General features: G+C 35.0%; 1 protein-coding gene across 2 annotated transcripts in view; it reads left to right on the forward strand.

The window, feature by feature from the left end:
- The window catches only part of LOC142325642 (serine/threonine-protein phosphatase 2A regulatory subunit B'' subunit gamma-like), a 58,717-nt gene that overhangs the window by 14,066 nt on the left and 32,038 nt on the right, over positions 1-12,613 (forward strand). The window contains exons 2-3 of one of the 2 annotated variants that reach the window (XM_075367657.1): positions 3,936-4,078; positions 11,405-11,509. In XM_075367657.1, coding sequence (XP_075223772.1) covers positions 3,936-4,078; positions 11,405-11,509 — 248 coding nt within the window. The remainder of the gene's footprint in view (positions 1-3,935; positions 4,079-11,404; positions 11,510-12,613) is intronic. The other variant, XM_075367658.1, reaches the window with a different exon arrangement.

The following is a 12,613-nucleotide window of genomic DNA, read 5'->3' on the forward strand; positions in this document are numbered from 1 at the left end:
GGTCCATTTTTCGCCGGTACTCGTGGGACCAAAATTTCAGTTCCAACAATAAACACAATGATGGTTGGTGGTCCATCTGAAAAAAATCACCAAATACAGTCTTGTGAAGAGAACCACAACTTGTTAGAATCGAAATATAAAAATATTAGATTCGTTGTTCTCAGAAATGGTCAGGAAGGTGGCTCCCTTCAAAAGGTTTCACCTTTCTTAATTAACAAAACGATAACAGGTGCAAGTGGCTCCCCGAAGAATATCAGGAAATTACGCGACGGATCGATTCTGGTTGAAACATTCAACGATGAACAGAGTCGATCTATCTTACGTCTCCGTAATATGAGTGGTATAAATGTAAGTGCAGAATGCCACAAAACGTTAAATACGAGCCGGGGTGTAATTTTTTGTAGAGGCCTTCTAGATATAGATATCTCGGAAACAGTTGATGAGCTTTGCCATCAAGACGTTGTTGAAGTGAAACGTATAATGAAACGGCAGAACGGAACAGAAGAACCGACACCGTCTCTTATATTAACATTCAATCTCCCTGTTCCACCAGAAAAGATTAAAGTGGTTACCTCTCGGTTCGGGTACGATCATTCATACCCAACCCACGGCGATGTTTCAGATGCCAAGGTTTTGGTCACACTACAACATCTTGCACGAAAACTGAGATCTGTGCTCGATGTGGTAAAGAAGGTCACAACGACACTAACTGCGAAGAAAGTGAAAAATGTGCAAACTGCAGTGGTCCACACACAGCCCGCTCCCGAGATTGCCCAACTTTTAAAGAAGAAAAGGCAATTCTCAAGATAGTTTTTGCTCCGTTGTTCTTCCTATGGCAACTGCCGCGTGACCGTGCGCCACATACTCGTGGACTGCATACGTTATGCGGCATTGCGTCGTAAATTAAAACTACCCAGAAACATCCGTGGTATCTTGTGTAATGATAAAGAGGTTTTAAACCGGATGTTTCTGTTTTTGCGTAATATAGGGTTAATACAAAAAATTTAATATTGTTGCTTATATTTTTTAATACTTTTAGTTTTTAAATAAGTTTATTTTTTATTTATTTATTTTTTTTTGTTTCTCTGAATGTTTGATTTTTTTAATCCGATTAGGAGCCTTTTACACTCCTTATCGGAATTTGTTAAATTTTATAAGTTATTTTTTTAATATTTTAAAGACTGACTGTGATATTAGTTGTAAGATTTTTGTGATATTAGTTGTAAGTTTTATCTCCTTTTTTAGTTTTAAGTTTTATTTAGTTTTAATATGATAGTTTTAAGTTACATGTTAGTATTTTTGTTATCCGAGAATGGGCCTTTTACACCCATTCCGGATTTGATTTCCTGTGATAGTAGTTTTAAGTTTTAATTACTTTTATTTATTTATCGATTTTCCGGGCGATGATAACGACCATTCGTTTTTCGCCCAAAAAAAAAAAAAAAAAAAAAAAAAAAAAAATATTCATCATTAATGCAGTACAGCCCAACTGCTGTCATAAGTGCAGTTAGGACATCACCGCATCTATCTGTATAATGGCTGCCAGCAACGACAGGCTTACTATTCAGATCGCCCATCAATACTATTTTCCTTGGTGATCTCCTTATAACATCTTGCAGACCCCACATATATCGCTTGAACTCTTGAATATCACAGTTAGGGCTTACATAGCACCGATCAGCAACGCTTCAGATAATTAAATGGTGATTATACCTGGACTTCTATGAAATATCTGCCAGCCCCACTTACCGCTAATGTTTTGTATGGTGACTTCTTCGCTTGAGTCTGAACACCACTCACTCTTGGCGGAAGTAAACCTATTAGATTCTGTGGTGACTTAAATGTCTGTGCCCGGCTTTCCTGACCGGCTCCTGACCGGCTTTCCCACTAGGTCGTGGGAGAGAATAATCAATACTTTGAACAGACAAAATCTACTGCTCCACTTGGCATCAGAGCTCAATGCATTTTCTCAGCTCTAAATGTACAATTAATTACCTGCAGTCTTTATTGTTGCTCCACGTTATTACCTTCCGTGGCAGCTTTCTCACATTAATTACCGCTTTGATCTTTGTCAGTATAACTAACAGAACACAAATCCAGTAATCTTAAAAAATGAATTTTATAATATTTTAGAAATAGCATGATGTTATAGTTTATAAGGATGGTTCTAGAAATGTTAATTCTGTTGGTTGTGGCTTTGTTGTTGGCAACAGAACATACATGTTTGGCCTTACTATCATCACTAGTATTTTCATCGCAGAATTCTATGTCGTTAATAAGGCCTTACATATAATTAGCCCAAAATATCACATGTTCTTGTTTTCCCAGATTCCATGAGTGCCTTCCAGGCAGTTAAACTGACGTGTACGCTAGACACCCTGTTGTCTGTGAGATTCATTCTGTCACTTCGCAGATTAGTAGACATAATACAACAATGACCTTCTACTGGATCCCCAGCCATATAGAAACTTCAGGCAATGAGTGCACAGATAGTGTGACAAAGGAGGCTTGTTTCCAGAATAGTCTCCTTTCACCGATCGTGTTGCTTCTTAACGATCTTGTCATTTCCTGAAGAGAAAGGTTCACGGTGACCAGCGGCAAAATAAACGGGATGCTAGCTACCATGAACAACAAAGTTCGCCTGTTTAAGAACACTGTTTCACCGTGGAGCTTCTCATGCAGAAATAGCCATCAAGAGGAGGTTATTATCTGTTGTTTGCAGATAGGTCACACTAGAGTCTGGTGCCCTATTTATATGAGCCACTCGTGGATATCTGATGACTCAGACAGATGCACCAGTTTGTGCTTGCTGCGACTGCCGGCTGACAGTGCCCCACATCCTTGTGGATTGTATCTGTTATGCAGCATTGCATCACAAGAGCCATAAAACTTATGTTTTACAGTTTCTGAGGGATGTCCATTTATATTCAATAATTTAAATAACTGTAATTTGTATCGGTTATTCATGCCAATTTCTGTATAGTTGTTTGAAATTTTAGTTTATTAATCGAGAGATAAAATGCGATTTACTCGTATATGTTTATTTACTATAACAAACATAACGTGGCCGGACGATGATGTCAGAACATTTTTCACCCAGAATAAAAAAAAAATTATGTTTAGGTATGAAGAGTATGAAAATAATATTCACTTAAATTGTGTTTTCTGTATATATTTATTTATAGATCTACGTATGAAATTTTATGGCTTAAAAATTCTGAAAACTACTAGACTACTAGAGTTTCATTTAAATTTAGATATGCTGCAGTAGTGTATCCAAAGTTGGGCATGTGACAATTTGATGAAGAATGGTTGAGTTAATCTTGAGTTACGCTCGGTTTAAGATTAAAAAAATTGGAGCAGTGCAACTTAGAAACAAGACAAACAACCCGATATAGAAAATGAAAATGACTGTTAATTTGTAGAATCTACTGTCTTACTTAAAATACAATTAAAATATATCGAGTGAAAGGTTAGAAAAAGATTAGTTTATATATTTTCACATATTTTAAAAGCATTTGGCTATTTAAATTTTATTGTGAGCCTGAAATTGGAGTTATGAATGTTCATTATAATTCAGTTACGCTCGGTGTAAAAAAAAATTTGAGCAAAAAAATTTGCTCAAAAATTTGTCTAAAAAAAATTTGGGTTGAAAAAATTTGAGCAGTGTAGCTTATAAGCAAGATTTTCTTTGTTTATTTTTGCCACTTTTTATCGAGATGTCTTTGATTTGTATTAAAACAAATAAGCATGTAGTTTAAATTATAATTTAACTAATAATGATTAGTTGAAGTATAGAAAACGTTTGCTGTTTTTCCAATACTGTGGTTTGTAATATCTGATTTACGGTTCACTCTTTCAACATACTGTATTCAACAAAACTTTTTTTCAAATTAATTATGGTTTTGCCTTTAAATGTGTATATTTTTTTTCAGTAAATAAAAAATCAGGGGCTGAAGTAGTTAATGTTGTTGAAGATGAGTCTAAACATTTCCTGTATTTTTATGAAGAATTAAAGAGTCTGAAAAAAGAAACAGATACATCCTTCTACAGTCAGATCCCTAGATTTTATTTCAAGGTATCACACATTATATTATTTTATAGCTTTGATGCTCCTGGGTAATACAGTAAACTTAATTCCTTACAACCCGATAGTAATTCAATATCTGTGGTATTTTAAAGGAACAAAATTGAAATTATAGTTTGTTTGGTAAAGAAAAATAAAAGTCAACCGAGTGACAAAAGTAAATTTTTTTTCAGATTGTTGGGTGTAGTCGATGCCAATTATAGTGTATAGTTTTGTTTCTAGCATTTGTTACGGTGAAATTTATTTAATATTGAAAATGTGTAGTTGAAAAATTGTATATATTTCACCTTATGCAATCTTTTTCATTTTCTTTTAATATTATATTTGCGATTAATAATTTAATTAGATTTTTAATAATTATATATCGTGTAGATCATATCAGGAACGGTTTTTGTGTACTGTACAGATAAAAAAGCAACTGGCTCAGTTAATGAACTGATATCAGCTGCCTCTTAATTAAAAGACAATGGACTATCGCTAGGTGATGGATTAAAACGTGGAGGAAAGATCCTCCAAGTTATAACATCATGGCCCAATTCTGTTTCAGAGATAAAATCATTTCCCATTCGGATCTTTCCGTTAAGCAACATGAGAAGTTGTGGCGATAAGCTGCTTCAAAGTGAACAAGAAATGGGAAGAAGATAAATTGGCGTGTAGTAGAATGTGTTTGCAAACATTTAAGTTGGAATGTTTAAAAAGAGAAATGAAAGAAATAGAGTTGATATAATTAATAGGTTATATATCATCATTGTTTCTCACCTTTTCCTTCCCATCTTGCTTGACTTACTGCAATTATATCTACTCTCTTTGTTTTCATACTTCTGCTTTTCTTCTAGACATATTTTTACATTCTATGTGCTTATTTGTATCTGTGTAATTCTGTATGCATGGGAAAAATGAAATTAAGAAAAAGGAAAAGAGAAATTGTGGAGACATTTGAAATGAGAGCCTGGAGAAGAGAGGAGAGTTAATGAATAGGCAGTGAAAATGAAGAAAGAAAAGGAGGGAACAAGAGTAGAAGCTTAATCAGAACGTTTCAGAATATTAAAGCTAATTGGTTGAGAGGTATGAGAAAAAGAATCGATTTAAATATTGGTAAAACAATTTATTCAAGGTGTTGAAAAGAGAGGGCAGAAAAGGTTGAATAAACCTGGTGTAAACCTTTAACACTTAACACTCGGCTTAAACACTTAAAGGTGTTAAAGCCGATCTAAAACGAAAATGGAACTTTCAAAAACAACATTTTAGCTGCAAATAGAAACGAATGGAGGTGGGTATCGTGGAAGAGATCTGCCTTAGCACAGATAGTATTTTTGTATATGATAAAGTGTAGTATTACAGTATATTTTAGAATTTGGTGCAGTTTTAAAAATTCTGCTTTGCTTTTTTAATGAAAGACTGAAGCAAATTTACATATATTAAAATTATATGGTAAATTTTTAATACTTTAAAGGTGACATCAAAATGGTTTCATCCAAATTGTGGGGATCTTCGGTGATTGTAGATGTTTTAATTGGTAATATTTTTAAATACGAGGATTATTTTTTTTCAAGGTCCGATCGGTCACGAAATTAAAACCACAGTGAAAATAAAAATGTTTTTATTTGTAACAAGTACTTACATAGTTACGCTATTTCTCTACATAGTCGCCACTCCGATTTAGACATTTGTCGTAGCGCGGTACCAACTTTCCAATACCCTCGTCATAGAACGGAGCCGCCTGTGTTTTCAGCCATTCTACGCTGGTTTGCAGCTCGATGTCTGTGCCAAAATGTTGTCCTCCTAGCCACTGTTTCATGCGAGCAAAGAGGTGAAAATCGGATGGAGCCAAGTCCGGGCTATATGGTGGGTGATCAAACGCTTCCCGACGAAAACGCTGCAGGAGCTTCTTTTTACTGCTGCAGTGTGCGGCCGAGCATTGATGACAACATTCCTCTCCGCTTATTCTGAAGTGCCCTGAAACGAATCACTCAATACAGAAATTGTGAACCGACGATTTTCTGGAATTGCCCCATCCAGTCGCTCAACGGGATCATCGGTTGACACTCGCTTCCTTCCCTGACCGCCTGCATCATGAAAATCTGTACGTCCCGCTTTAAAGTTCCTGCACCATTATCGCACATTGCTGTCACTCATTGAAGTTTCACCGTACAAATTACTTATTCGTCGATGAATTTCAGCCGCATTACACCCCTCAGCCTGAAAAATCGAATTACCGCACGCACTTCATACTTGGCGGGAGATGCTATTGATGTAGACATGTTTACATGCTATTTGCGTGTTCAGAACTAAACGAAGTGACGCGGCGTGATTGAAGGGCATACTAGAGACGCTGTGCAACACATATGCGCAAAGGTTCATCCGATTTTTGCGCGGGTTTTTATTTCGCGACCGATCGGACCTTGAAAAAAAAATAACCCTTGTATATATCGGATGGAACACATATGAATTTTATTTATGGGCACTAAGTAATTAATGATCAGTCATCTCATTTTTATACCTTGAAAACTTGTTTTAACTGACTTACTAATGGAGCCCAAGTTTTATTTCAAACAGGAATAATAAATTTAATGAAGTTTACCATATTATTTGTTAAGAACATTTAAAGCAAACAGTAGTCTGATTTTGTTGCAAATGAAAAAAGTGATCGCTTCATTTGTGTTTATCTTGTGATGAGACATCCAAACATTTCATGTAAAAGAAATAAGTACAATAGTTATTATTCTAGTATAGGGTAAGCGGGAAGTCCCTTTACGCTAGTTATGAAATTATTAGGGTAGTGCAGCTTACCTTCTGTGGATCTAAAATGTCATCTTGTGATGAGACATCCAAACATTTCATGTTAAAGAAATAAGTACAATAGTTATTATTCTAGTATAGGGTAAGCGGGAAGTCCCTTTACGCTAGTTATGAAATTATTAGGGTAGTGCAGCTTACCTTCTGTGGATCTAAAATGTCCATGTGGGTTCCACATTGTTCAAAGTACAGCTGTATGTGCCTCCATGTCTGGTTGTTCATCCACAACAGCATATCAGGGATGATCATTTCAAACGCTGATTGAACCGCGTCTTGGAGCTGCATGTTGTTGATGTAACTGCGTTTACGAATCTTTTCTTTACGAAACCTCAGAGTGCATTGTTAGGTGTGCTGAGGTCAGGCTTCTTGCTGGCCAAGGCAATGGAGCCGGTAACTTGTGTGATTCAGTGATTCAGAAAAATTTTATCAAGGCATCTGTAGATATTCAAAACAAAATGTACTGGAGCACCGTCTTGCTGAAACATAAAGATATCAGCAATCCCTTTTGCGCTTAATTCTGAAAACAACTAAATCAGTCAGTCGTTCTTGTATAACCGTGTTGATAACTGCGACATCAAAAAAATAAGGACCAAGGAGATTTTCAGCTGTCATCCCAGCCCAAATCATAACATGAGGCGGATGGTGTTTGATTTCCTCAAAAAAGTGAGGACTGTCTCTCTTCCAGAAAAAACATTTTGGTTACAAGAACTTTGATAAATCGCACACTCGTATTATCTTGGAAAGCGTTCAAGCAATGACTGTAATGCATAAACTTGTCAATCATTGTCACTAGACTCATTAACTGTGGCTGGACGAAAACATTTAACTTTCAAATCCTTCCGGTTATTTTCTTGCATTGTTGATTATTTATTATTATTATTATTATTATTTATTGTTTATTATTCTTGCATTATTTATTTCATCAGTGATCATTAAATTGACGCCTCCACAGCAGCGCATGTCTCAGCTTGATTGCTTGACCTCCCACTGTGGGGTGCATTAAGAATACTTCTCATTGCAAAAGCCTTCTTCTCCCATGTCAGTAACATTTACTATGATAGTGACGATTTCCCAAAATGCACAGAAACCATTCATAATGTTCTTCAATGTTTTATCAGCATGTTGATGTTTGTGGATCCTCACAAGCTAACAAACGCTCTTCAACAGTGAACACACTTGTATCTGCCATCATTCCACACTCTTAAGATCATCCCACCACAAAGAACACCCTGAGCAATCCACACCATGACTTTCCTCCCCACCTTTTCCAACAGCAGTGAGTGATGTCAGTGGTCAAAATTGGCAGCAGTAGAGCCTGACTAAGCTGGACTTATTACAATGTAAAGGTACTTCCTGCCCTCTCTATACTATCTATTATTATTCTTATTAATCTAGTATTATCCAAGCAATTATCAATGGTACATTCTTCTGAGTAGCACATTCCAATGGTTTTATCCATATTCTAAGTTAGTTACAATCCATATCATGATTGATTTTTTGAATTGCTAGATTAGAGATTTTCCTAATTCTTTTTTGTAATTAGCTGTACCATCATTAAAGAAGCTTATAATGAACATTCTGAAATTTTTACAGGATCATTAATAAATAAAAAGTAGGGACTTCCCTAATTCACTCTACAGTCTACATCTCCTTGTTGAAAAATTAAATTTCAATTATTTATTTATAGTCAGTAAGTCACCTTACCTTCTTCTATGCTACTCTGGTAAAGCAAATATTAAATTTTTATTTTATTTTATGTTTTTCAAAAAGAGTATCAACATTTGTATCTGAATATAATGCAGGTAGAAAACCTTTACTGTTGGTGGATGTGTACATTATTATCATGAAGTGTGAACCATCTAGCAAAGATAGTTAAAGAATATTTATATCAGAAAAAAAGGCAGACCTCAGGTTTTGACAATTCATTTCTTCTTATACGTGTTTTTTCTCTGGATGTATCTTCCAGTACTACAGTGTGAGCAAGCAACTCTATATCCCTGTCATATCAAAGGTTAATTGCTTTTTGAAATATATGAAATAATATATAACAATCGTTTGTTATTAGTAATAACAAACGATTACTAAAAATTTTAAAAAATATATCTTATATTTAAAATGTTTTAAGTTTCAATAATAGCATTGATGACTTCTTTTAAAATGGAAGCAGTAATTTTATACATACAGAGTATTTTTATTTTTAATGTATTTTTTATTGTTAATGTAATTCCATCACAGAAAGTTGTTACAAAAGTCATCGCTCTTATCACAGAGGTCAGTGGATTATTAACATCACTTAATATATTGAACATGAAGTAAAATTTTTAATTTGTTCTCTTTCTTCTGGACAAACTAATGAACATCCGAAAATATATTCAAGAGAGATAGACTTATTTCGAAAAAGTGAGTGGATAAAAGAGAAAAAAATTTTCACACGTGTAAGAGATGTGATAATGGAAGTTGAGTCCTTTTGTGTTTTTGGTGCGGTTTTAAAAATACTGCATTGCTGTATTCAGACATCGACATCAAAATTATCTCATCCAAATTGTAGGAATTTTTGGTGATAATGTTTTAATTGGAAGATATTAATTCAGTCTTGTTATGTAGCGTCTAAACTATTCCTCACCTGAATGGAGGTATTCACTGCTTTAAGCTGTCTCCCGTAGTATTTATAATGACTCTGAAATATTTTAAGAATTTTACGTATAAAACATTCATCTCAACTGGTTCTTATGGTGAATGAGTGAAAGTGTCATTTTTAGTTAAATGGCTTGGTGCGCCAGTGAGCAGAAATATTCTCAACTCAATGAAGATGGCAAAAGAAATTTCATCATTCCTTGTTTTCCATTATAAGTCTGGTAACAAACACTTCCTGAGAACTGATTTGTCATTTTTGGGAGTGACTTGTTTCTTGTGTCTGGTTGCCTACCATAATTTGGTTATCGAATCTAATTAACACATTAGTATGATGACCTCTGTGATGGAGTATGCGTATCTGTCTTTTTATCTGAAGGTTCTGGGTTAGAACACAGATTGTATTTTTCATGCATTTCAAGCTTAATTTCTTTTATATAATTCTACTTTGCTCACGCTTTGTTTTTACTCAAAAAATATTATTGAGTATTACTATTGCCTGATTATTATTTCTAAAAGATGAATTTTAATTTATATTTTTTTAATCATTCATGTAATCAAGATGAAGGTTTGTGAGACATAAGAAAAATATGTACAAGAATTAAGGTATTGGTTTGCTTGGCATTTCTCTCGCCACCACCCCGTTTGGTCGCCCTAAAGCATAAGACCAAATGTCTGTACCACAAACGGCTACTGAGCCTTGAGTTTACAGTTTACAACAGTTTAGCGACCATTGTCCTGGAGCTGGCTAGCTGCTAGAGCTAACCTAAAAGTGTGAGTGGAGTAAGCTTGGTACCATACACCACTTGCTTGCATGTCCCACCACCGCCCACTTGTTATATATCGCTAAAATGGGTAGGCACACCCCGTCAACTACTAAAACATATATGACTATCAATAATTAAATTTAACTCGTCAAAGACAGCAGTTCACTGCCACGCCTAGGCCACTGAATGCCAGCAAATACATGTCCACCATTAAAGTTCTTGGAGCCTTAATCTAGCTGGTAGCCAGCCATATACCGGATAGCTTCCTACAGCAGCACGGTAAGAGTCTTTTCCCTTAGGCAAACTATTGATGGCTGAACTATTGAACAAAGCAACCGCATCAAAGAACTCCCACATGGTCTGACAATGCGGCTCTCGCCACATTGACTCGCCGCTTGTAAGTGGCCAACTTTCCCCTTGACCTCTAAGTTCCAGAGTGGCCTAAGTTCTGGCCCTCCCCAAGAGCTGGGCAGTCGAACATCATGTGTTTGTTGGACTGAACCTCCCCGCAGACACACAGCTCATCAGCTACCAGGCAAAACCGAAACAAATATTAGTTTAAATTTACATGGTTGAAGAGCACTCGGGTTCTCGTTGCCCTTAAAAATGAAGGAGGGGTATACCATCCCCTCAGTTCCTGTATAAACATATACAAGAACCTTCCCTTAGTTGTGGTATGCCATTCTTGCTGTAATGCTTCTATCGCAAAGTTGTAAAGCCTCCTCTGCGATGGGAGATGGGCAACTGTTTGAAATTTAGAACTGGTGCATTGAGATCACTGTTCTGCTCCGGTGCAGGCCTGGCTCAAAACTACATCCCAAAAACCTTGGCCGCCTCCCGGCCTCTTCGCAATTTCCACATGGCCGCCGAACGTTCACCACTAAATTGGTTGGGAGACCATTTCCCAATACAATGGTATTGGGAAATACAATGGTAGCCTCGTAGGAGGTTGTTTTAAAAACACTAGACAATACAATTAAGGCTCTGTGCTGGGCACTTTAAATTTTGAATAAGTACTCTATTCATATCCAATCTATGCGCCTGAATGGGCACCGCTAAGAGGTCATACTTCTACTAAGAACTAAGGTGTATAATAACTAATTATATGATTATAAATTTACAGCTGCCTAAAGATGATGAAGTTTTACCTCAGAAATTACGAGAAGAAGCTAGAGCAATGTTTTTAAAAAGACGTAGCAGGCAGTTATTGGATAATAATGAACTTAAGGTAAATTTAAAGAATAAATCATACTTGTAACAATAGACTCTTTTATTTAAACAGATATTGTGATATTTAATTTGTAAACAAGCCCACTGATGTTTGGTTTCATTTTTATGTACATTAGCCTAAGTTGTTTGTATGTGTTTTGTTTAGCTAAATTCTGAGATTATGTTGTTTTTGCAGCCGACTGTAGTGTAATTATAGATTTTGGCAAACAGTTCTCTCTATTCTGTAGTTGACCGATCTAGAAAAAGTGGTATTAATTGAACTCCTACAAATTATGTGTTATAGTATTATAACTTATTAACCGTAACTGTACACTGTTAATTTGATCTGAATGCAGATCTCCTGCATCATAAATTACTGAAGGATTTCATTACAGCTTGCTGGTTTATAGCAACTGCAGATCCCAAAAACTTTTTGTGGGGGACCACGATACTTTATTTATTTTGTGTATACCACAGCAATAATAGAAAATGTCAATTTACTTTTAATACAAACAGCAATTTATGCATATTACATAATTCTGTATCGTTCAGTAACACTTTAAAAAATACTTTACAAAGAGAACAAAGTTAGAATATTATTAACATTAATTTATAAATATTACATTTCACATTAAATTCAATAATTAATATTATTTTTAAAAATATTTTTTTAAATAAAAATAAAAATTATAAAATATAATTAAAAGCGAGATAAATATTAAAAATTAAAAACACGACTGCCGAAAAAATACATTGTTGTCAAATATTGCTTTTTAATATAGGATAACTGAACAGCATGCGGATGACAATTTTGTATTTATATTTTTTTAATATTTTTTAAATCTATATCATTAAATCGACGCATTAATATAGCCTATGGCACACCTGGTAATGTAACAATTCCTGCGTGGTCGTACATCTAAATCAATTCAGCCGTTGAGCTGCTATGGTGAACAATACATATATAAACAATCTATTATTGTTTAGATATATAAACAATAACAGTTACACTCCTTTTTGGGCAGTCGTGTAAAAACATTAGTTATATGAATAAAATTGATCATTTGATCTATGAAATGAAATGATTTGAAAAATCTATCAGATAAATGAATCGTTTTTGAAT

Source organism: Lycorma delicatula, chromosome 5 (assembly GCF_047948215.1).
Source record: "Lycorma delicatula isolate Av1 chromosome 5, ASM4794821v1, whole genome shotgun sequence".
Lineage (NCBI taxonomy): Eukaryota > Metazoa > Arthropoda > Insecta > Hemiptera > Fulgoridae > Lycorma > Lycorma delicatula.